Here is a 25,825-nt window from a genome sequence, read left to right on the forward strand (position 1 = left end):
AAGAGGAGAGGAGAAGGATAAGGAACGGGAAGGGAGAGAGAGAGAGAGAGAGAGAGAGAGAGAGAGAGAATAAGAGTGTGGGAGAACGGGGCAACGGCGGGGGGAACAGGGAATTTTATTTCCGCTCACATTAATTTGAACGGCGCAGAAGACGGTCGCCACAAGGCGCAGCTTGAAATTACGAATATTATGACTTCAACCAGTTCTCAGAAATCTATGTTTTTCATTCTTTAATCTCGGGCCCCTCTCGTGTTTCACACCATATCTTATGAACACACGCTGGCTCCCTCTTTCTAGTTCCCGGCTTCGCGATCCTAGCCGCCTCGCGTTGCAACCGCGCGTAGAATGCACCTTTCGATAGCCAGCGCCGGCTTCCACCCCCACCGTTTGTTATTCTAGAATTTATGCTATCTGCCGGATTATTTTTAACGCGCTCTGGAGGCTCTGTCAGCCTCGTGCGAAGGTGCCGTAGTAGTTCTTCCTCTTCTTCTTCTGCCTCTGAAATTAATTGCCCCGCGAATGTTTCAGCAAATTGCAATTTCTGCCGAGAGCATAGCTGCTTTTTCACTTTTTTTTCACTTGGTTCTCTTCGCAATCAATTAAGACAAGCGCTGTTACGCTGTTCGCCACTTTTCGACCGTGTTTTCTGAATAATCCCTGGGACTCGAACGGTCAAACGTCTGGGCGAAAGGAGATGCGAACGACTGCTCCGTTGTTGTATAGCGAGCAAAATTAATCGAATAGAAAGTTGTTGTCTTCCTCGAACAATTTCGATAGCCAATAGAATGCGAATGGGTTAAAATTTCAGAAAAGGAACGGTCGAGGCGACGATCGAATCGTTCAGCAGTGATTCTCAACGGTGATTCTCTCCTTCCGCGCGCGGCTCGACGCGTCTCTAGGCATCTCGAGGAAGATTTTCGCGGGGGAGAGTGTTGCACTTGCCTCGAGCCTGTCCACCTCGTCGAGACAGCGGCTGACGGTGTTCAGACAGCTTTGAATACCGTTTGAACGCGGCCCGGTAATGGAGAGATGATTGATGTCAGCAGTTTAGCGATATGGTAGCTTTGAACAGCGACGCGCCGCGCCGCTCCGCTCCGCGCCGGTACAGTGACTTCAGGAACGCTGAGATAACCGTGCACTCTCCGGAGTTGCTTTGATCGTTTCAGGTTGCTTCGAGGACCTAGGAGACTTTCGGTTCTCGATGCCCCCGGAATTCTTTAAGCCGGCGATTCTAGCTCCGGCCAGAGCAAACAGCGATTCGGTGTCTCGAGAATCGACCTGGAAATTCCCCGTTTACGAGATTCCTCGGTATTTGGACAGTGACTTCGTATAGTCGAAGAGACCTCTTCGAGACCCCGTTCCTCGAGAATCTTCCATTTCCTTGGATATCCTCGCCGGAGTTTCGAAAGTTCCTAACTCGTCCGATACGCGGAACTCGCGGGTGATTCGTTGTTTCTGTCCTCGGGTTCTAAAAGGACAAAGTTCCTCGAGCTCTCGGATCAACGAAAAATGTTCGGCAATTAAAAATCTACCCCCCTATATCTCGAACGATCGAGCTGCCCGCAAAACGACGTCTCCGTCCAGAATCTTCGCGATCTCCGCTCCCGATTTCGTATCCGAAGAAACCGTCGATCACAGCCGAATCCGAAAAAGTCTCGAACAGACTCTTCAGAGGAGAAACGTTGCGTATCTCGAGGAACGTATACATAGATCCGAAGCCTGGCGAATTTGAATAATCCACCGGTATTCCAGCAGACACTTGAACAGCCACGCGAGGCCCCAGCAGCCCCCAGGCCTGGCAACATTACATTCAAGTGTTTGACGAACGAACCGGCAAACGAGAGAAAGAGAAAGAGAAAGGGAGAAAGAAAAGGAGAGAGAAAGAAGCAGAGAGAGAGAGAGATTCGAGCGAGCGAACGCGTTACGTCGCCTGCTTTTTTGTTTTCCCGCTTCTGGTATCGGCATCAGCGTCGAGCTATGTCGAGTGGCAGGCCGGCGCTGCCTCTCACGGACCAACTGCTGTCTCTTCGGGGTTCGTACTGGTTGCCAGAATCCGTGCCCGATCGTTTCTCCTTCTTAATGATCCTTTTGTCCCGGAACGTTGACCTTTCGTCGCTTCCGGGCGCAAGGGAACACCCTGGACGATCGTTCGTTCGATTTTCACTCGCCGACGTCGTCTGGTCCATGCTTCGACGATCCGTTACCCGAAAAGTGACGTTGCCTGGCAAAAGGTAACGCGTTTCGGTACTCACGCCGTTCGAAACAGGATCGTCTCTCGGTTCTTCGATTAAATTTGCTTCGTTTCGGTCGAAAGTTGAAAGAATTTTTATTCGACGATCGGAGACCTGGATATTGGGCCCTGAAGAATCGTGGAAAACACTTTTGTCGTTCGCGAAGAACCGTCGCGCGTTTTATGCACGAACGAGGAACACGAGAGGATTTTTTCGAGGCACGTCATTGTCTAAAGCTAGCAATGGTCTCATTGTCTTCGATATAAGGATACCTGGCGGAGCACGTTCATCTGCGAGCATTATCAGGTTCGCTCGAAGCATAACTTGCAGAAACGCGGCAAGTAAAATCGTCGTTCGAAGTTAAATTCGTCCATATATTTAGCAAGCGATTAAATGATCGAGCCTCCGATCGAGAAAGACCGTCGACGAACTTTCGATATCGAGAATTTTTGATGAAAATCGCGCTATAAAATCGCAAAAGGAGGATTCCCAGAGCGCGGCGAGTCCGGCTGACAAGCAGTCCGAGGAAAACGTCTCAATTTCCCCTTTTCAGCAGTTCAGTTCCTTTTTCAGCGACTGAATTCATCATCGGCGAGCCGTGACAGGGGAGCTCGCCGCCGGTTTTTCTAATCGTCCGACCTCCTCCTACCGCACGAATTGAATCATTAGGAGCGTCGCTTTTTACGGGTTTCGAATAATAGCCCGAAGAATCCCAAGGTTTCCCGTTCCCCGGCTAGTTTCCGCGGCCGCTGCTCCGCCGCTCTCTGTCCCGTCTTTATTCTCGGTAAGTTCGAGACCGGCGCCCCAAGAATCTAGGCCAGCCGGCCCGGGAATCTCTCTTTTTCTCGAATCCGTGAGGAAAGAACTAACCCCTTCCGCCGAGGGAACCGAGCCAGGGACTAGGATAGATCGGGAAACCTGGTTCTGACCGGACATTCCGCAGAAACTCCGCCGTCGTATTTTCCACGATTTCCTCGGTGTCCCCGCGTCGCGTTGCCACAGCCAATTTCCTGCCGTTAAACGCCTCTTTAGAAAATCATCGGCGTTTCTACGTCCAACACGGTCGGTTATATCCTCGGATTCGGTTATATCGCGCAGTCAGCTAACAAAAAAAAAAAAAAAAAAAAAATAGAAAAAAACGAGCGGCCAAAGGATATCCTCCCCTTGTCTACGTCGGCAAAACGGAGCCGCGGAGCCACAATGGTTTTAATTACGCATAGAATCACGATCGAAGAGAACGTAGAAACAACCGTCGGAAAAGAATATTATGATGCAAATGAGACAGAGAAAGGGTGCACGGCCGGGAAAGGTGTGCAAATAAATTCCCGAGAAAGAGTACTCGGCAATCAGAGAGCAGCCGGATTGAATTTTTCATCGACACCAAAGCCGGCACCAAAGCGGAACTTCTCGAAAAACAAGAAACTCGTCGACGGCCTGTCGGGTTCGCCGTCCAAAAGAAGCGTCTCCGTCTCGAACGGCGGAGCAACAAAGAGGTTTTCTTCCAGTCCCATTGTTCAGGGTCGATCTTTGCTGCACTCCGATTCGACCGGCCGGCGTACGGTGCACGTTCATGTGCAAACAGGGTGATAATGTATTCAAGGTCCGCCCCGTTGCTAGATGGTGGGGGTGAAACGGGGCGGCCCGCCTCGGCCCGCCTCGGCCCGCGTACTGTAACAGATGTTAATTATCCCTTCTGTGTACAGCCGGCAAAAAAAGAGCGCCCCGGCCCCGGCCCCGGCCCGACATATCGTCCGCTCTGCTCTTCTGCATCCCCGTCGGTCGAGGAGGTCTCCTTGTTTGTTGCCTCGTTGTCCTCGCGAGCGGGCTCTCCACGTGGCCCGCCTAGTGCCCACGAGGCCCAATCGCGTTTCACTTCCGGCGAAACCGCTAGGCCGCTAGGGAAATTCTCTCTCGAACCTATCTGGAGGTCTCCTCGAGTCCTGTCGACTTGTCAACTCGATGCAACCGAACCCCCTCTCCCTCTCTCCCTCTCTCTCTCTCTCTCTCTCGCTCTCGCTCTACGATTCTCTCGTACTCTCCTCGTCCTTTAGCCACCCCGAGGCCTAATCGATCCTCCTAACTCGTGACTCGCAAGATCCCATGACCTCCTTGACTTCTGCATGACCGCTGCAGCGGTTCGGATGCCGGAGGGGTGACTAACGGGGAAACATGCACGGCCTACGGATTCCGGTGAGATTATGCGAGAAGCTCGATGATTGTTATTACCGCTTAATTCGTCGATAGCCACTTGGTACTTCAAATTTGTTTTGTGCCGCGAAGTGGACGGTGAACCAGCGTTAAAGTGGCAAGCTGGACGAAGGATTGTGATTTCTTTGGAAGTGTCGTGAATTTATCGTCAAGGTCGTTTGGCACTATTCTATAATTTCGCCGCGCTTCGAGCCTGCCCCAAGCGCAATTTGTCAGCCGGTAATCGAGGCATTGAAAAAAAGATCTCGATTCCAGAATTCTTAATCGAGGTGGTAACACGGTGTACGCGAGGTTTCGGAAATCGACGATCATTTTTCGGCGATGCTTTTAATTTGACGGCGGATCGGGAACTTTTTGCCGGTGTTGGCGACTGTTCCGAGCGGTTGGACGAGGTAGTTAGGACCGCGTTAATAATCATTAGCCGTATTTACGACGCTAATTACAGCCCTTTCTTTTTGCTTCTCCCCGACGACGATGACATCGGAGTGACGTTGCTACAATTGCGAAGATTTTCGGGTGTCGGAGATCGGAGACGAATATCGCCGGTTACAGCTTTTCAATTAATTAAGAATAATTGAAGATACGATTTGTGCGTGCAGGAAAACGGCGGTCAATGGTAATCGCTTAACGAGTCTGTGGCATATTAATAACGTACGACACGTTATTAAAATTCTAGGAAATTTAATGACCGCTATTTACCTTGAGGGGGGGGGGCTGATTAATCGGTGTTGCCGCGCATCTAGGTAGCGTTCTCTTGCAAAGAAACCAACGGAAAAATGGACCAGTTCCCATCGGTGGCGCGCGAACACTGTCGAACAGCCCGCAGGAATCTACTTAGCCCCGAAACTTTTCGTTTCTTTCGATCAGCCGGCTGCTGGCTCATCAGCAGTCATTTATTTCGGGCTGTTGATTGCTCGAATCATCGCGTCTCGGCCGAGAGTCGAGAGCCCGGCAGCGCCAGCAGCTTCCTTTTGCCCTCTCGTCGAGAAATCGATTTGGATAACTTGGAGCGGAGGCATCCGAAACACGCCGCCTAATTCGGCCTCGGAATCGTTAGTTCCGTTTTTGTCCGGTTCATTATCGGTTATTTATTTCCGCACTAAAACTGGCCCATTAAGGCCACCCGACGAATATGGCGACGCACCGGTTCACTCGCGGCAAGAAATTATTTTTCCCCCGACGTCCCTTCGAAATTCCGTCGCCGCCGCCGCCGACGGAATCATTTCCGTTTCGCCGTCGACAGTTTCCTCGAACCTCGTCGGATCGGTATTTCCCGTTTCTGTCGGCGCGACGCGCGGTTTCTCCTGGGAAAAAAACGTTTTCCATTAAGCGGGCTGACCGATGTCGATGTTCCGTATCTGAACAGCTCCGTTTCGAGCCCGATGGGACGCCGAGTAATTATTGCAATTTCATAGCTGCAAGGGACGTTCCATATTTCTGCAAGTTTAAATTTATCTCTGGAAAGAATGAGAAATTTTCTATTATCATCGATCCTCGATTTTCATTTCTCAAATCGGTTCGGACGATCCAGCGTCATCCTCCATCATTTCTGAAAGAGGTCAAAGGTTCGCCAGTCCTTAACCACGCGCCACGATTCTCAGGGATGATTTCTGCAGTTGAGATTCTCCGAGTTCGAGGGAACGACGGTCGGCGAAAAATCGCGGTTCTTCGAACAGCCGAATCGGGCACCGGAACGGGGAAAGAAATCCTCCGGGGTTATCTATTTCTGTGTCAGTGCGAAAGTGGGTTACGGCAAGTTCAGCGAAATCCCCGGACGGGCCCGTCACGCTGCCGAACGAGCGAGAACCGTCCACGTTTGCGCCACTGGAACGAGACGCGAGAACAGGGCGAAAACAAAGGCACGTCGCCGTAACAAAAGCTACGCTGATATACGAGCGCTGCTCGGTCAGCCGAGTAGACGGACCCGCGATAACGAGGAACGAGGGACAATTCGTTTCTCGGCGAGCCAAGGGACCCAGGAAGTCGGGCCCCGATCGCTACGTCTAACGGGAACTCCCCTAAAATCGTCGAGGAATCCTCGCAGATCTCGACTGAAAATCGTTCGATCCGTTTTACTATCGGAATCTGAAATAACCGGGTTAGAATCCTGATAGGGGATCGCCCGAACCCCCAGGAACGGGGGTGAACCTTCGCGATAAACCTCGAAGACCTCGATGAAAATTCATTCGCCCAGTTTTCCAGCGAAATCCGAAATAGTCGGGTCGAATTCCTGATAGAGTATCGCCTCGACGAGTAGAGTAGCTTGACGCGCCTTTGGCTTTTATCTTTTTCCTGGAAGAAACAGCAGCGTTCGTTTAGGGTATCGTTGACGGATAAATGCTGTTGATTCGATTAAAATAGTTTTGATAGAGTCGATCGGTACTGATACTGTCGTTTTTTCTCTGTTGTTCCAGAATGCTTTGAAGAGTCGGCCAGTCCAGGAGTTTCGAGATGTCCGCGGTAACCAGCCCGTATGGCCCCAGTAAGCCACTTCCTCTTCTAGGCACGATCTCCGAGCGGCCATTGCTCGAGCAACGAGCCAGAGGCCGCGCGTTGCTTTCGATCACGTATCCCTCCATTTTACCGAATCCTAATAGCCGGCGCGAGTGCTCTAACGATTCCGAGAACGTTCAATTAACGTGCGCCTCGGCTGAATTCTAATTAATGTTAAAATTTGATTCGCGGGAAGCGAGCGGCCTTCGTGGTTGCGCAAGTGCCGGCCCGAATCCATCAATCCTAGTCGACGTGGCTCGTCCACGATGGTTACCCTAACTCCGCCGATTTCGTCCGGGCCCTCGGCAAATTGAAAAAAAGACACGTCGCGACGTTTCTTCCGTCTCGTAGAAAGCAAAGAGATCTCCGGGGGTTCGCGCGTTCCAGCGATCGATGCCCTAAAAACGCAGCCTCTGGCCATTTGAAAAAAAAAGAAAAAGAAAAAATGAGAGACGGTTCACGTTTAAAGAGAATTCGATAAGTTCCTGATCGCATGGCCAAAGGCAGCACCCGCCGACGAGACGACGGTCGAAAATTCATCGGTCCCAGCCGATTGACGAGAGATTCTGTTTGTTAATCAGCGGAAATGCTTTCCGACTCGGTGTACAACTACGCGACGACCCGGCGGGGCACCGCCGATCAGGACAGCGACTCCCAGTACGAGTCTCAGACCCAGCTGCAGATCAATAGCATCCAGAAACCGCGCAACAAACGGAAGAACTTCAAGCCGATAAGCAGCCGCATGGTGGAGGTGTCCGATGAGTCGGAGAAAGAGGACGAGGAGCTCGAGACGATGGAGGAGAGCTCCAGCGAGGTTCTCGAGTACGAGAGGAAGACCATGCTGTTGCCCGCCGAGGACAGGTCCAAGCAAAGACTGAACAACAACGAGGTCAGTCCCATGGACCTGTCCGTGGCCACCAGGCCGCCTTCCTCCGAGGCCGACGACGATAGCGGGGACTCGCTCAGGCACAAGTTCATCCTCGAGCAGCTGAGGTCGCAGAAGCTCTACTCGCCTGGCACCGAGGTAACCGAAAAATCATACCACCTTCGGATTGCCGTCGTTCGACAATTTTAGCCGGTCGAATTATGCTAATGCGCGGCGGATCATAAAACTGTTTGCAGACGAGGATGAAGTTCGTTCGATTTAATCTTGTCGATCTTAATGTATTTTCTCGGGCCTTCTCTCTCTTAACTTTACGAGTCTCCTATAATTTTATCGGCCGACGATTACGCGTTCACCGAATGGTCCTGTACTTCTCGGATCCTCGTTGACGCACGATAAATTACGACGACTAGGTTCAAGCGGGGGCCGCGTTCCCTCGAATGCTTTCGGCGAAATGATGCGAACCGAATGGGTGGGTTTCTGCTCGACAGGCAAGAAGTCCGAACTCGGACTCGTCGAAGAGCGACAGCGGCGGCCTGGACGCGGAATCGGGCCGTTTGGACGACACGCCTTTCGAGGACGATCGGGCCCAGGACGCTGACGGCGAGAACGAGTGCGAGGAGAGGAAGCCCTTCGAGGGCATGAGGGAGTACGCCGAGTCGACCATGGCAGAGCTGCTGGCGATCTATGGTCTGGCGGGTGGAGAGCTGGCTAAGTCAGTCAGCAGACAGCTACCGCCGACCTTTCTGAACCCTGCAACCGGCCAACAGCCTCACGGTGAGTACTCGTGTTGCTCCTTGCTACTTTGATCCACGCTTGTACCTGGCCAGACTGCCGGGGAACCCTTCTCCCAGCACTCGGACGCATTGGCGCTTTCGAAAAATGGTAATTGATACGCGTAATCTTTATGTCGGCTCGAGTTTTTCAGGACTCGGGGTCGATGGATGCGATAAATAGATTAAGGATTTTCCATTTCGAAGATGCTGTTGGTCGAAGAATAGTTTTTCTCTAAGATTCGGACGAGAAAGATAGCAACGATTGAAGCAATTGGAACAACAGACGTCGATACGGTAATGTCTCTCTAATCGACGCACAGATTGTCCACAAAAAATGACAATTTAGGGAGAAGAGAAACGATTATTATTTTATAGTCAACGACTATAAAAACGAGCTGCAAGGCTCGAATAATGATACCTCCTCTTCCCAAATTGTCCATTTTTGTGCAGAATTTCGGCGTCAATTAGGAAGACATTACCGTACACGCGTCGTGGAAAAAGTCTGGCGATAGAGACACAACAGATCCCGTCGATCGGACCCAAATTCCCTGTGATCCACATACAGCCAGCCGAGATCTACATAGACTAATTAGACCGGTCTCGGCTAACGATCGTTAATAAGCATCCGGGGCTGCGTTTCTAGCAACGTTGCTTCAACTTTCGATTCGCGGGAGCAGCGCAGGCGGGCTCGGCCCAGAAACTCTGCTCGCCTCGGTCCCCGATTTTTCCGAGGATCCACGAGGATCTTGCGACGACAGAAGCGATCGATCGCGTCCCGTTTCTCGGATCGTTGTTACGTATTCGCGGCAGGACTCGTTTGCCGAACAGAAAATTAGAGGCGCTCGGTGTTCGCCTTCGTCGAAATGGTTACCCGAGCCAACAATGGGACTGTCCGACGATTGGCTGGCATTGAATTCGGGGCTGGGCCTGGGAGCAATTGACGATCGTCGCTGGCTGGCAGCGCGAGCCGTTCCTTGGCGAAAAATCAATTTCCAAGCGACCGCCCGAGATCGACCTTATCTGAAAACGTCGAAACAACCGTGGGAAGTGAATTTTTTTCACCGGGATTTCATTGTTTCCGTTATCGGGCCGATGTTAATGCCTATTGAAAACGAGCGTCGATAAACTCTTTGGAGAGCAGGCAGCGTCAAACGTACCGTGAAAGCGGAATTAGCGATCGGGATTAATAGTTTCTCGGTCAGGAAGCCGGTGAACGTCCATTGACTGGATCGAACGGTCCAGATCTGCGTTAATGAAACGCCTGTCGTGCGATCATGCTCGTCTCATCAATAATTTTCGCTTCTTGCTCGACGAGTTCGAAAAATCGCCGGAGATCGGAGGAAGTTAACTGTGAACCGAATCGTTCGAGGACACTGTCGTCGTTCCTCGCGCGATTCGAACGCTTAATTTAATCGTTCGCGTTGCTAGATGCGAGCCACGGAAGTTATCTATAATAAATTTATATCGCACAATAATTGAAACGTTCGTTCCAATCGGTTACGCGAATGCGAGCTGAAAATACACGCGTCACGGATACGGGCAATGCGGTATAATACGGAAATTTTTCTCCGCGAGTAGAAAATCACCGAGTTTAAAGCGTGTCTATTATTTAACGAGCAGATGAGAACTGGATAATTTCATTCGCGCGATTTAATTCGAGCATTCGTTCGATTCGTCTCACCGATAAACATACGTATTTCGAATGCATTTAATCGATTCGACGATCTTTCTTCGCATCAGAAATTCATAGACGATTCAACATTCGTCAACATTCGACGAGCAGAAAAGGACAATTTTATATTCGCAATTTAATCGAAAATCCCCGCTCCAGTCGTTTCGAGGAATAAACTTAATACAGTAATGTCTCCCTTACTGACGCTCAGGTTGTGTACAGAAATGGACAATTTGGGAAGAGGAGATGCGATTATTCAAGCCTCGCGGCTCGTTTTTATAGTTAAGAATTCTCATCAATTACAAAAACGAGCCGCAACGAGCTCGAACAATCGTATCGCCTCTCCCCAAGTCGTCCAGTTTTGTAGACAATCCGAGCGTCGGTAAGGGAGACATTGCTGTACCTCTGAATTCGTCGAACGAATTCGGGAATTTTGGGGAGAATTGCAAAGAGAAAAGAGTTGGCAGCTCGTAGCAACGACGTTACCACGTTTGTAAAGAAGGTAGAGACACGGTTCGCTCGTCAGCGGGAACGATCGGGAAAGAAGAGCGGTCGGTCGCGTAATTTTTAGATTAGACTGTACGCGTGCACCAGAGCAGAATGTGGCACTTGCATATTGCCAGTGCATCGCATATGCGCGCACGTGAATATGTGATGGCTCTCGCAAGATGGCCGACTTATAACTCATAAAGTCGGTCGGGCTGCGCGATCCGTTGACTGGCTCGCGATCGATGGATGCCTTTGAGATCAGCCAGCGTCATCGTTTCCCGTTGTCGAGCGTCCCGCGTGGGTTGACACTCTCACGAATTCCTCGCCGGCTGCATACACGTAACCCGTTCTCCGTGTGTTCTCTACATTGTGCGTCCTGTACGGACGCCCTTACACCTCGACCGAACGCGCGCTCGCGCGCACGCGACTAACGAGTCAATTTCACTATTCCTCGTTCCCCTTTGCCTCGGAGAGATACTCGCCGTCGAGTTTTTGAATTGCCTTCTGCCAGGTCTGATTGATTCATAGCCGAAGCCGTGGCTCCGTCGAGCGTCGACCGTCCTCTCCCGGCAATTATGCCTTTTCGACCGCTTCTTACCTCGTCCTCGGATCGCGCCCGAACGAGTTTCCCGGATACGCGTGCTTTTCGGCTCGATATCTTCCATCGGGAGATCAAAATCAATTTTAGAACACGATTTCGTTGGATCTTGGAAGCTGCCGATTGCTCGGAAGCAACAAAACTGCTGATATTTGCGACAACTGCGAGTTTTAGGACCGAACGATTCGATAAAGAGGAAGGTCCTTCCATCGGCTTCAGGATCTCGCCGCGCAGCTTTCTATCTCGAAATTTAAGCTGCAAGTCGAGTCGAGCAGGAGTCGAACGATAATTGAAAATCGCCGGCCAGCAATTTCCGAGCGATCGCTGGTATTTGCCAGGTTCTCGGGCGTTCTTTCTCCGCTTTTAATTCCGCTTCGATGTTCGAGTCGACGAAAGGAGATAGGCAGAATACAAATCTGATAATGGATGGAAGCAAAGTATAAATAGATACGCGTGCCACTTTCTCAAAGTGGCAGCTCCAAATGTTGCCCGTCCAAAATTGAGAGCACACGTAGATCAGGATTTCGATGAGGCAGAAAGAAAGCGGGCGCGATAGACACGCGTGATAACAGAGCCTGAGAAGCTGCTGCCTCCCCGAATCGATCTATGGCTTATTAACTTTCTACGTTTGTCTATCCTCCGGAACTCTTCGGCGGCTGGCGATCGCGTCGACGAGGATCGTCCTCCGCAATTCGGTTCTCCAACGATTTTATTTGTGCGATCACTTTGGACGTTTACGTAGATCGATTACGTGGAAGAAGAGAACCCGTTCTCGGAAATGTATTCTACGCGTCTCTAATGAACTCGAACGTAACGAGAGTCACGTTCGCAATGCCTGGCAACTTTTACAAAAATCGAGAATACGGACGACTCTGCTTTTTCCTGGTATTTTTTAGAAATACTTGCACCGACGTCTTCGAACCGTTTCCCTAGATATTCGGTCTGCATCGAAAGTTCCGCGCATCGTCTTCGACGAATTTGGAACGGAACAACGCCGAAAAATTTCTCCGAGAAATTGGACAACAAAGCGCGAAATCGGCCAGCCGAAGCAAAGAGCGACGGCGGCGCGCGAAAAAACGAAAATAGGATAAAAAGCGACGGGTTACCGTATTCTACCACGCGCCGACAGAGATTCCCTGTCCGTGACTCATCGTCGGTTCCCTCGTTGCTCGCTCAATATTCATACATTATGTAAGTTAACCTTACGTCGACGTAAAAGGACCCTAACGGGCATCGGTGGCACCGCGGTCCATTGTTACTCGATTGAGTCTTTCGGCGGTGGCCGCACTTTGTCCACCGAGAAACGGTCTTTGTCGCGTCCGGCCGGAGAGTAATCTCTTTCGGATTCGATTAAACTCACACTGTCGAACCGGGGCTGACTATCCTCGGCACACGCTGCTCGCCGCTCCGCGCCGCTCCGCACCGCTCCGGGCCGCGCCGAGGCAGCGCCGCCATCCTGCCAATTACCAGAAAACTGACCGCGTGAAATTGAATGCGACATGCCTCGTAACGTTCTCCCTCCGTCCCCTTCTATCCCTGTCGTCGCCGTTTCTCTCTTTCTCTCTCTCTCTCTCTCTCTCTCTCTCTCTCTCTCTCTATCCTCCCTTTTCGTCAAGAATTGGGAATCTTGCTGACACACATTCGCCGGCGAAACCGTCGCGTCGCTCTGTTGTCTCTGCGCTTGAAACTTTCCGACGGCTTGGGAAGTACTGTTACGCATTAGCATGATATTTCATCGTCAAAGGTCAACGACAAGATTAGAGATCGAGGCTCCGCTCGAAGGGAGCAGAAAAGACGAAACAATTTCCGTCGGGCTTGCTCTCTGTCATCGATCATCGTGCTCCGGGACCGGAGACGATCGCGTCACGCCGTCGTCCGGCCTCCAAATTTCGAAATTCGATTCCTCGAAAGTCGTTGTCGCACGGCTCGAACCCGAGCAATTTTACGGACAGTCTTTCCGATAAGAAACGCGCAATTCTCTGGTCCAATTCAACGTTCGAGAAACCGAAATTTTTATCGTTGCTTTCAAAGGCCGCAATCGACGTCGCGATCGAACGCGCGGCGACAGCAATTTATACGCCGCGGCACAGACACCTTTCTCAGACACCTGCCAAAACTTGCGGTGGTTCTAGTTGCCGTTAGGAAAGAGTATGACTTGCCGCTGCGTTCGATACGTTGTACGAATACGCGGTGTCGCAGCTGCGGAGATTAACCTTATCGGAGTACGTAATTGCCTCTCGGATCCCGAACGTGAATCGACTTCCCACAATCGCGACCCTACGAAAATTCATTCTCGAAGACGGTGGTAGCACCGTGTCGCGCTTATGCGACCAACGAGGTAGCCAAAGGTGTTTATTAACGTGTCGCTGACCCGGAATCGGTTTCATTAGAGCGGTCAGGGTCCCTGGGCCCGGTCCCCTGGCCCCCGAGCCAAAGTGACGACGCGCCGCGTTTTTTTTTCTCTTTTTCCACTCGGCGAAAACGCGCGCGAAACACGTCCGGCCGCGAGGAGGAAGCGAGACGAGAGACAGAAAGAGAGGGAGAGTGTGTGTGTGTGTGTGAGTGTGTGTGTGGTGTGTGTGTGCGAGAGAGAGAGACGGTTTTCTCTGTGTTCGTTTTGTTACGCGCGTGTTCCGCTCCCACCCGGGGCCTCGGCCACCTACATACGTACGAGAGAGCCGATGCCTGGAACAAAAGACTACCTCTCGTCGGGATTGATACGGGGGAAAAAATCGCGCATAATTTATCATGTAAAAGCGCGCGGCACAAACAGAAACCGCGCGTCGCCGATGAATCGTTGGATCCTCTCTGACGGGTCGGAGAGAGGTTCCCGAGGGGAGAGGGCCGGGAAGATGGTAAAAGGAAGAGGATGCCTCTCTTCTCCTGCCTCTTCAGATGTCCGGGGACTTCTATGAACCTTGACGGGTACCTGGACGGACAAATACACTGACTACACGGCTCTTCCGACACGAATACGTTACCTGGATCGATCTGGAAATCAACCCGGCGAAATTAGAGGAACGCCGAGCGAGACAAATCTTGAAATATTTTGCGAGGAACCTTGGGACTCGACTCTAGACGATCCGAGCGAGCAGAATTTTCAGCGTTCCGTTCACGCAAAGTTGCAGGAGTTCGAAGTTGGATTTCGATATACGGTAACGTCTCCCTTACCGACGCTCAGATTGTCCACGAAAATGGACAATTTTGGAAAAAGAGACACGATTGTTCGAGCCTTGTGGCTCGTATTTTATGGTTATCGATTGTCAACAATTATAAGAACGAGTTGCAAGGCTCGAACAATCGTATCTCCTCTTCCCAAATTGTCCATTTTTCTGCACAATCTGAGCGTCGGTAAGGGAGACATTACTGTATCTTTAGGATTTATTTAATTTTCTGACGTAGGTTGCTGCGCGATTGCTGCTTCCTTTACGATCTTGTGATTTCTTTTTTGGTTCTTCGATCGTTATTTCAGATTATCGTACAACGATCGCGAAGAATTATAATTCCTTTTTTTATTTCCGCTTACATTCGTTACCGACCATTTTAAGACGATTACGGCTGCAGGACTTGTTCCGCGCATTCCCCCCATTGACCCTCGCAGTCCTCAATCATAATTTCCAAAGGCGTACTGCACCGTATCAATCAGGGACCACTCTGCGATCAATCACGGATCCTCGTATCTACGTGTTCCACGGTCCTCCGAATAAAAATGGAACTAAAATTCTGCCACTCGTCGAATGGCAAACCCTCCGACCACCTCCGACTCTACGAAGAGAGATCGCTGTATACGCTTCGATTCCAAAATTCCAGTATGCTCTCAACAGGTGTCCAGAACTTCGTTCGTCGGCTATCACTTTGGAGAAGCGAAGTCCGAAGAAAGAGTCGCGTTATCAGTTAATGAATCTCCTACCCGTCGAAAAGACCGTGTCTCGGGGCTCCGAGATACTCCGGAGAGTCTCTCGTGGGCCCGGGCCCCGACAATAGAGGGCCTCCGACGAATTTCGAAAAGGAGAAAATAAAAAATGATCCTCCTGGTAGACGGAGCAAGGAGAGGAGGGCAAGAGGGAGAGGAGAGCAGAAACAGCGACAGAGGGAAAGAAAGGAGTGGATTTTTCTCTCTTCTTCTGCCGCCTGCATGCCTGCCCGACGTCCGACCGACTGTCCGTCTTCTCTTTTCATCCTTGCTGCCCTTTATCCGGCCTCGAATGATTAATGGGTTCACGGAGGCATCGCTGTCCTCCATCCCGCCTGCTACGCAACACGCACTCGGCTTTTCTGCTTTTCTTCGCGATGGATTACTCCCCTCGCTCTCGCCCTCGCCCTCGTCCTCGTCCTCGACCTCTCCTCGCAGCCTCCAGCGGCACCCTAGAACTCGATCCAACCTGGATCCTTCTCTCGGATCGCACCCCGTCGAAATCGCGCCTCGATCGCGAGTTGGACCCGTGAAATCGACTGATTATGCAGATTCGAAGGGGGCCATTGTCGCCCGAGCTCTCTCAAGGTCTCTTTAGCAGATAGAATCGCTATATTTTCGCCTGGGTATTATCATTTTTCTTACTCGTTCTTTAAACAGCTGTATGTTAATCCGAAGGATTTTAATTCTCGATTGCCAAGACTTTGTTGCGGTCGGACGAATGCTGCGGCGCTTCGGAAGCTCGACGGTTCCGACCATTTTTTTTTAACCCTTCCAATCTATAATTTAAGCTCCTTCGATATTTGTAAACCTGGTTTTAGACATTTCGTCCGACAACTGAGATTATATAAAATCAATTTATTTAACTCGTACGCTACGATTTCGGGGAGGAATAAAATGGGCCGCATGGGGCACTCCGTTGATCGTGCCGGCGTCCTTTTTGTGAAACGCAGATAAGGGTTAACGTATTTCGGCTTCTTTCTCTCCCCTCACGGCCACGTCCTCGCCTCTCGTTTTTCTTCTTTCACAATAAACTCAGAATTCGTTGGAGGTTATGAGAGCCGGGGATTCAACAGGTCGCCGATCCGAGAAAGGTTCAGCCCGACACCTCCTGTCATCCGGACCCGGAGGCCCTTTTGTCTCCCGACTGCGTGCAGAAGCAGCTCCGATTTCGATCTCTTTCTCTCTTTCTCTCTCTCTCTCTCTCTCTCTCTCTCTTTCGCCTGAGACCTACGTCCGTCGTAGGTACTCGCGTACCTACTACCTACGTGCTCGAGTGGGATATACACGTGGAGACATAAAAGCTCGGTTCCGGATCCCCCCGATTAGCGCACCCGGGCTGGCGGCCACCAAAGTCTCTCTAAAGAAACTGTCTTTTTTTTTAATTTCAATTCTTCCTCCCTTCGCCCAGTACCATTAAGCATCGTTTTTTAGCCCACTGTAATTTAGGAAGGTTGCAGAATAAGGGAGAACTCGGTGGAAAATTAATTTCAAGAGATCGAAAGGATTTAGGATCTTTTTAAAAAGATTTTTCGCTACGATAAAGATCAAAGATCCAAAAATCCACGCTAGAGAACGGTCTGGGAGCACCGAAGCCACGCCTACTCTTTATACTCGGAAAGAGAAATGCCGGTGGTTCCTCTCGCCGTTCAAAGCCCGAAGAAGCAGAATAATGCTCGAGCATGAATTCGGAGCAAGCAGAATTAGGAAAACGGACGAAGAACAGTGCGAAGAAAGGATTTAAGGAGGGAAACAACGGAATCGCAAGGATGGTGGGGGCGAAAGTTAATTACGGCGCGTTTATGGATACGATCGGTGCCCGAAAAGCGGCTCTCGCATCGATTTAATGTTATTCGGGAACTGCGAGAGAGAGAGACAGAGAGAGAGAGGGCATTTAGCGAAGGGCAGCAGGAGCAGCAAGAATCGCGCGGCGAATCAATGAAGAACTGGTGTCCTTCTTGTAAATCATAGCCGGGAGGCGGGTTTAGAGCCTCGCGTGGAGCTATTACACCGGCTTTCCATGACGAAGGGGTTAAACGTTTCAGCTCGAAACGCGGCGACAATAAAACCGAACGCGTCGTCGTGGAATGTCTCCGCGCGAGGGGAACAATTATTATTCCCCCGTCGCGGCGTCGGACTCGAAGAAAATCGAGGAATTCACGAGGACACCGGGAGAGAGAGAAAGAGATGGAGAGGGAGGGAGAGAGAGAGAGAGAGAAACCAGCCACCGCTCGCTGGAATCGTGGAACGTTTTATGAAAGCTTTTATGAAAGCCTTTACGAGCCGCGTCCCGAACTAGGGCCTGCTTCTGCTGAACACGTGACGGTCTTCTTCGCGGCTCCTTCTCTCTCCTCTCCTCTCCTCTCCACTCTCCTCGCTTCTCCTCACCGCCTCCCGTCGTCGTTCTTCTTCCTTCTCTTCGTCTTCTTCGTGTACATATTTGCATCGCCGTGTTTCCTTTATCAGTCGTCGAAATTTATACTACTAGGGGTTCGCTCAACCTAATCGCTCGCGGGAGCTGCCACAAGACTCGTTTTCAATTTCCCAGACTCGAGAACCAGTTGTCTCGTGAAGACGTGTGTCCACTTCCGGGTCAATTGGAGCTACGTTTTTTCGTTCGTCAATTTAGCTCCGTGAGTCAGAATCGCCTTATTGATGCTGCATCCTGCTACGGAGTCGCTCCCTTCTCTGCACCCATCGTTCTGGCGTCCCTTTCCCGAGTGTTGGATCATTGGCTTTCTAAATATGTACATTGGTTTCCCGAGTTACCTGCACCGATCACTCGAAGGGTTATTTGATCGTTTTTGGGAAATTAACCCTTTGCACTCGAAGCCATATTAACTGGAAAATTTAAATTAACTTTTCTGACTTATGGTATTTCCATTTTAGTGGCAAAGTGCATTTTATGCATACTGTTAGGCTTTTAACAATTGTTGACAGTTCGTAACTATAAAAACGAACCGCAAGGCTCGGATAATCGTATCTCCTCTTCCCAAATTGTCCATTTTTGTGGACAAACTGAGCGCCGGTTAGAGAGACATTACTGTACCTGTATATCTTCGAGCATCGGAACACTTCGAAAATCATTTGACCAACGAAACGACCGAAGGTCTGCAATTAATCGGCCGAGCGTACAGCTTGAAATTAATCCGGAGGTCGAATCATCTCCAATTAGCGGTCAATTTGGCCGATTACGGTCGGCCGGGATCGATCCGTCGCGTCGGCCGACCAGGGACGACCGAAAAGCGAAAAAGTCTGTGGAAACAGGGAATCCCGACGCGATGATTCAGTGAAGAACGGTGCAACGCGGTGTGTAAACGGTGTTTTTCATCCTGGTGTTCGGTTATTAACGCGCGAGGATCGAGGTCAACGAGCATCCCGTAACGAACGATGGAAACGAAAAAAGGTTTCTATCCACGATATATCCCTTCCCTCGTCCCTTCGTTCACCGTTCGTTCGGTTTTTCTTGGTTCCTTTTGGTTCTCGGCGCACTCCACTGGCCCGGCATCTTGTTTATTTTGCCCGTCAGCCCGCTGACACTCGGACATTCGTTTCAAATTTAGAATTCAATGGGATCCTTTTACCGGGCGCACTTTCCTGCCTTCACGGATTCCCTCGCGCGGGCCCCCCGAGATTATTTGTTTAATTCCGCCTCCCTTTCGCCCTCTTCCCACCGTTCGGCTTGCTCGCGCGAGCTAGAGAGCGAGGGAGTCGGAGCGAGTCGGAGCGAGCGAACGAGCGCGAGCAGATGTCACTCGAAACGCGATGTAAATATTTTTATTGCTACGAACGAGCCGTGATTTTCGGACTACATGCATACATATGTTGGTTTTGTTCGTCTTTTGCGATAGTCTGTAAAGGGTTTGTCGTGGAACGAGGCGCGAGAGGCGCCCCGCTTCCTCGAACGCGGGGGTGGCTTCCACCCTTTTAATTGGGGCGACGATCGCGGCGTGGATTTTATGCTTCCATGGCGTAGTTCTTTTTTGCCGACCGTCGTTTATTGAACTCGCTGTAGCGGAACGATGATTTCTTGAAATGTCCTGTGAGTCGAAGAAATTCCATCATTCGAGAATCGAATTAGGATCTCCAAAGAATATTACGATCATGCATACATACGTTTCCTGTAGTATTCGTGACAATGTTTTACTCGAGGTACAATTTTGTAATTATTTCGAAGTATTAATTTAAACCCTTGGGAATTTTTAATTCGCTTCAGGAAGCTGCAATCGGCGCGGACGATCTTTATTGCGCATATAAATTCGCAGTCCAGCATTTGGAAAATATATTTGCGGCTTTATCTGCACTTATAAAGCAATTTACAAAAATGTGGATTAGCATAAACGCCCGTAGCCAGCAGATGACTGATTCGACGAAATCTTCATCAATCCTGCATAATTTATTTTTAATTACCGGTTCGGTGGGAAGTACGCGTTCCCGGCTATTGTTCCCGGTATCATCGCATAACATCGTGTTCTGCTATCGTTTCTCCGCTCATTTTGATTAATGTAGGAAGCAGATTATTCTTACAATTAGATGAACTAGCTAAATGATTGAGGCTGTCATAGTTCATTGAAGCCAGTTTTTGTAATCTCTTTTAAAGCTTCCTCTCGTTTGTTCCTTTAACGATTCGTTTTAGAAACAGTCAATTAATTTTTCGAAAGTGCAATTACATCCTAAGCGCGGCTGGTTCTGCATCGAGATAGAGCTCGGGCCCTGCGCGCTCGATAAGAAACGCAATTTATCACATCCCCATCGAATCCGTGAACAATAATAATGAATCGCAACGAACAACTGCGGCTTTAGCCCGTATGCTAAATCCTTTCCTTCCGAAGTAATTTACCAAGCCAGGTGTTAAACAGGAAATTACTTCTTCGAGATAGGGTTCGAGCGACGATAAATCAAAGCGATCGTTAAATTTCTTATCAGGGCTTTTTGTCGACTGTCGATTCTAAGCCGATCGAAAAATCCTGTAGAACGGACGAGTGACCTTCCGACGTAAAAAAAGAAAAGAAAAGAAACTTCAGTTTAGATGAATTCCCCTGGATCGAAATCTCGCGAATTTCTTCGTCGCCGGTGTCCGCGCGCGGCAAAGGAAAACTCGCTTGATTGCTTTATTCCCGCGTGTTTCCTCGCTGCGGATTTTACAGCTGCGGCTGTTCGCGGGATCCTGCAGGCTGTCGTGTCCTGTATTGATCGGGGTAGCCGAGCCGCTCGGCTCGACGATTTTATTTTTACGAATACCGGTTTCTTTTGCGCGAACCGAGAAAGCCGCTCCTCCGCTCCGCTCCGCTCCGTTCTGCTCGTGGCGTCGCGTCGGTCCGTGCCCCGAAATGCTTTCCCCCCGTCGCGATCGATAATAACCACGTGTCGGGAGCCAGGACGCGAGTTCACGTTTCCTCGAATCGCGTTGATAACATAATCATCGATGGTCGATCATCCTCGATGGCGCGGCGCGGCGCGCGAACCGATAAGCATCGCGAGCTGTCCGACGCTGAGAAACGCGTTTCGCGCGAAAACCTGGCAACGGATTATCCTCGAACGATCTATATGTGTATCTTCGATCTGGGGAACAACCTGTCCGCCGTGCTTCGGCGATCCACGGACTGCGAAACCTGCGAACCGATCGGGATCGCGATCGCGGGAAAACGATCAACGACGATTCCCACTTTGTACATCGTCTTCTTCGGCTTACTTCAATTACGTTATTAACCCTTTCACAGTGTGGTAAAATTACGAATTCTGGTCCAAGAAATGTCTAGTTTATTCGTGCTTAAAATAATCTTAGAAAACAGAGGAAGCAAAGAAAACCTAGCCATAGTCTTAGAGATATCTTTGGTAGACTAAACAATTTGAACGTCTTACCCTGCCCGTGCGTGGCACGGGACAAACCGTTTGGTACTTGACGCTCTGCCCGTGACCGTCACGGGATACACTGTCAATGGGTTAATAAGAAATTTACGAAATAGCTATATCAATATCATCGAAAGAAACTGATTTGCCGCGTTTCCCAATAATCTCGTTCCCCCGGGACCAACAGATTCCAATCGTCGTCCTTCCGAAACGTCGCTGAAACTGCCCGATATATCCCCTATCGAATCTTAAGTATCATCTAAACGCCGTTAAAACAAACTCGGGTGTCCAACGGCTAATAAATAGCACCGCAAACTAGCCAATTACAGTATCGATATCGCCAGAAGAAACTGGTACGCGTCCGAACGATCTCGTTTCCAGTAAAAACTCGGCTAATTCGCCGCTACGAATGGTAACAGCTCCGAAACTGCTTAGCTCCGTGGTTTAATATTCGAACGACGCGATAAACGTTCGCCGTGGCCAATTTCGTGGCGGCATTTCCCGTGGTTCCGTCGTCGACCCGTGATATTTTATCGACTGGCGCGCGGTCGCGAGTCGCGACCGAATCGACCGATGGGACACCGAGCGATCCGCGCGAGAATCGAAACCGTCCGTCTCGTTTCGCCATTCGTTACACTTCGTAATTCGTTGCTCGGGAAGATTTCCAGGTGTACGGCGCGTACGCGGCAGAAGAAGGTAGATCGCCGCAAAAAGGTGTGAAATCCGCGGCGACGAGTCCCCGACGCTCACCTGGAAACTTTTGCATCTTGTTAGACGCGATCAATCTCGCGCGACCGTAATAAAACGCGTCGGGGAGTTACCATTACTCAGGCGAAAGCATCGTCATCTTCCCCTGCATTAGCATTATCTATCAAGCCTGAGGAATCAGCGGAGAAGGGAGCCGAAGGATAAAGAAGAGGATGAGGAGGAGGAAGAGGACGAAGGAAAAGAAGAAGAAGAAGTAGAAGAAGGAGGAGGAGGAGAAGAAGAAGCGTCAGGTTCCCCAATACGCAGGCATACCATAACGTTTCCCCGAAAAAAAGGGGGCAGAAGCTAACGTCGTTGATCCCTGTCGTTGTCCTCGAAGGACGAGGGGCCCGAAGGGCCCGGGGAACGTCGGAGAGAGAGATGGGAACGGAAGGGACCGGGAGGGGACCGGAGGGAACAGGAGGGAACCAGGAGGACCCAGAGATCCACCTCGGCTAGGAATGCCCGCTGATGGATTGGTCATCCGTGATTAATTTGACAAGCTGACTTTCTGGTTTTCGGAGACTGACAAGGGGCATCGGGGGCCTCCGCGCCGCGGGGCCTAATGGGCCCTCTCCCCGGACCACGAGGGACGTGTCCAGACCCCCCTCCCCACGCGCCGTATCTCGAATCGATGAGTCTCGAGTGGGATTGTTTGAAAAATTAATCGAGCCCCGAGCAGGGCCCTCCGTGGAAACGCTAATGGACACCCGCTCCCCCCTCTCTGTCTCTTGCTCTCTTCCTCTCTTCCTCTCTTAGACTGCTTCTATCGGTTATGAATCCGGTTGACCCCCGAATGGACCCCCCCGCAACGTATACAGTGGCCCTGAAAACACCAAATTCTTGCGATTTTCGAGAAATTGTCTATGCGATTTTTAAACCTTCATAGTTTCGCAAAGACGAATCCTAGGATACCGAGTCTGATATCGTTTTGAAGCTCGAAGCCTTCGCTTTCAATGGCCGTAGTTCGTTCTTTTAAATGCATACACAGAAAATGTACTAAATAACTACAAGTATAAGTTTTGACTGCTGCAGAGTTTCGTTTAGGAAGGAAAGTTATATTGAAAACTACCAAGAAGGAAGTAGAAAGTGGGAAATCGCGAGGATAATAATAAAGATCGAGAATCGATTAAAAGTTGCTTCTCGTTCCCCCTATGACTTCCCAAGGAACGCGACAAAGAGCAAAGGCTTTGTATATTATTCCAGAGTCCCGAGGAAAGTCGTTCGAACGATAAAATCTCTGGATCTCTCTGTTTGTTGACACGACCCGGTAATTACGAATCACTCGGGATCGAAGCGCGTCTTACTCCGGGAAATCCTCGAATACGGACCGAATGGGAAGGAATAAAGAACGCGGACTTGTCTCGTGGGAGTGCTCGTTTCGAAAACACATGGCTCGGTACAGTCCTCTTGGAAACGGTGATTCGTTTTCTCTAGAATCTTTTTATCTGAGCCATAATTCATCTCGGAATCAGTACCGGTCATTCATTCGCCGATAACATCGTTTTCGTATCCGGTGACGTTGTTTATTTGAAGAACGTATAAAGCAACAACTGCGTATACAGAATTAAATGTTTGCTCTTTTTTAAATCCCCTGACACCACGGTATGCTGTACATTTAAAAAAAGAAACGTATAAAATTTGTCATCCGTCTCGTAGTATTTTTGTCAGTACTCGTTAATTATCTCGACGGGACGAAATGTATCGCAGGCGTCGTCGAAGCTTGCCGACTCGCAAAATTTGCGAAAGCGTCGATCGATTAATTTGAAAATAATTCGAAAAAATGATGAAAAATTGGCAGAAGGTCGGAGCCACCCACGCACGTCGATTCGCAGGCGCCAGTTTCTCGCCGCGAGCGGCGACCGACGACCGGATCGTCCGAACGCGTTAATTAGTCAACGAGTCGCGGATTCGTAGAAAAGCGAGCCGATGGTTTTTAAAACGGAGATTAGCGAACAGCATGGGATTGGCGGAGAGAACGGTGGGAGCAAGGGGGGAGGCCAAGAGGGGCCACGGAAAGAGAGAAGTTCATTAAGATCGTCGAAGCCACGGGCACCGTATTAGGTCGGACAAACTGGTTTTCGCGGGTCTTTTCTCTCCCCTGAATCATCCGGCGCGCATCGGGCTCGGATAAAAGAGCCCTGGGATTCGGCATGGCCCTTAACCCTTTATTTGGCGATGTCGCCCTCGGGGCCACGCGAGAGATTTCTCTAAGGTCCACACGGTTTCCGACGATTTTCGATTACGAACCCTGCCGCGGCGAGACGAACGACCCGGGAACGGCAACCAATTTTTCGATTTTCTTTCCCAGTCCCCTTCCCCGCGGTCCACGATGCCCGTGGTTCTCGTTAATTAGCACTGGGACTCGTGCGAAAACACTTTCCGAGTTCCTGTATTTTTCAAACATTCGTGGACACAATTATTTACGAAAGGAAGAAGGTGTATTTACGCGCGTGGAACAACTAAAATAGTGCAAAATAAAATCGAGACTGTGCTGCAACGAAATGTTCAAGAAGAAATAATGTTAATACAATTCTTAGGTTCGTCCGAAATTCGATGGAACGAAGATCTGCGCAAGAAAGAGATCGCGACGCAAGAAATTTAAAGAATTAAAGAAATGCATGTAATTTTTCTCAACGAATTTTCATGCGAAATCGGAGCAAAAACTGCAGAGGCGAGGAACGTTTCCGAAACGCCGAGTGTAGGTTGTCGATCGAAACAATGTGGATCGCATTCGACCACGATAATTATAGCAGCAAACAAAATTGCAGAGGCATTTTACCGACCTTCCGATTGCATCGTTTGCGCGTCCCGATCCAATAATAGTCGTCGCTAGCAAATAATATAGAAACGATCGGGGAGTAGCGTCGTCGGTCACGGTAAAAACGCGCCGCTTTAAATATAATCGGTGATCCCATTGTTTCCGTTCGATTTTAAAACCGTGTCGCGTGACCGCTAATTTGCCAATTGCCTATGCTAAATAGTTGGCAAATGCCTGGCGGGATTTTGTTGTGCGATCGCCAAGTAAAAAAGAACGCCTCGGCGACGATTTTATCGGTCTAGAAATTTTTCTCTCTCTCTCTCCCTCTCTCTATCCGACCACAACCCTAAACCTATCGATCGTTCTCATAATTAATTTACCGATCAAAGAAATCCCTGTCGGAGGAAGCTGCTAAATGTTTCAATCGCGAGAGCAACGAAATTCGATTTGCATCGAAATGATAGCAATCGAAACTGTGGATTAATTTATGCCAGCTTCCATTTTGGTAGACAGAGTTGCAAAAACAGTGCATTCGAAATGATTCGAATTCTTCGAGGCAACGAATTTTGCATATAGAAGAAAAATCGAGGAGCCCGGCGATACGCGAAGCTCTATCGCGTATAAGTCCGACGTACCGAAACCCGGCTCGATCCTAGGCTGTCAGGGCCCGCGATTCGGTAGTCAGGGGGTCCTCGGGGCCCCGACCGAGCCGAGTCGGACCACCAAAGAGTAGATCCCACTGTTATTCCTACAACTATATCGAAACGAAGGCGGGTTTCTGCATACGAATCGAAAGCGTGCGCGGAAACAAAGGGCACGCGGTCGATGCAGAGGGGATGCTCGAACGTACGGGGGACAGAGGAAGGAGGAAAGAGGAGCGGGGAACGAGGAAAGAGAGTAACGGGGGCGCATAGTTTATGAAAACGTTTCGCGGGGAATTTTCGTGGCAGGACGTGGTATCGGCGAGCCAGGGAATACGTGGAGGAGAACGGAGCATTAAAGCTGGCCTAATCTTAATATTCAAATTCTCCGGCAAAACCCGTGCCGTGGGGCCCGACGGGGGTGGCGAGAGTGGGAGGGGACCGGTAAAAGTGAGCCGAGAGCGAGCGGAGCGGGGCCCGCGCGCATAACCGATTCTCGAACTCATAAATTTTAAATTATGTCAAGCAAAAAGAAAGGACGCGCGGATGGGACCCGACCTCGG

General features: G+C 50.2%; 1 protein-coding gene across 3 annotated transcripts in view; it reads left to right on the forward strand.

Moving 5' to 3' along the window:
- Window positions 1-25,825, forward strand: part of LOC117225913 (zinc finger protein castor homolog 1) — a 125,398-nt gene that overhangs the window by 43,108 nt on the left and 56,465 nt on the right. For 2 of the 3 annotated variants that reach the window (XM_033479754.2, XM_033479757.2), the window contains exons 2-4: window positions 6,854-6,921; window positions 7,514-7,956; window positions 8,307-8,592. In XM_033479754.2, coding sequence (XP_033335645.2) covers window positions 6,891-6,921; window positions 7,514-7,956; window positions 8,307-8,592 — 760 coding nt within the window. In that variant the 5' untranslated portion in view covers window positions 6,854-6,890. The remainder of the gene's footprint in view (window positions 1-6,853; window positions 6,922-7,513; window positions 7,957-8,306; window positions 8,593-25,825) is intronic. The other variant, XM_033479755.2, reaches the window with a different exon arrangement.

The sequence above is a fragment of the Megalopta genalis genome, chromosome 11, assembly GCF_051020955.1.
Source record: "Megalopta genalis isolate 19385.01 chromosome 11, iyMegGena1_principal, whole genome shotgun sequence".
In the NCBI taxonomy this organism is placed as follows: domain Eukaryota; kingdom Metazoa; phylum Arthropoda; class Insecta; order Hymenoptera; family Halictidae; genus Megalopta; species Megalopta genalis.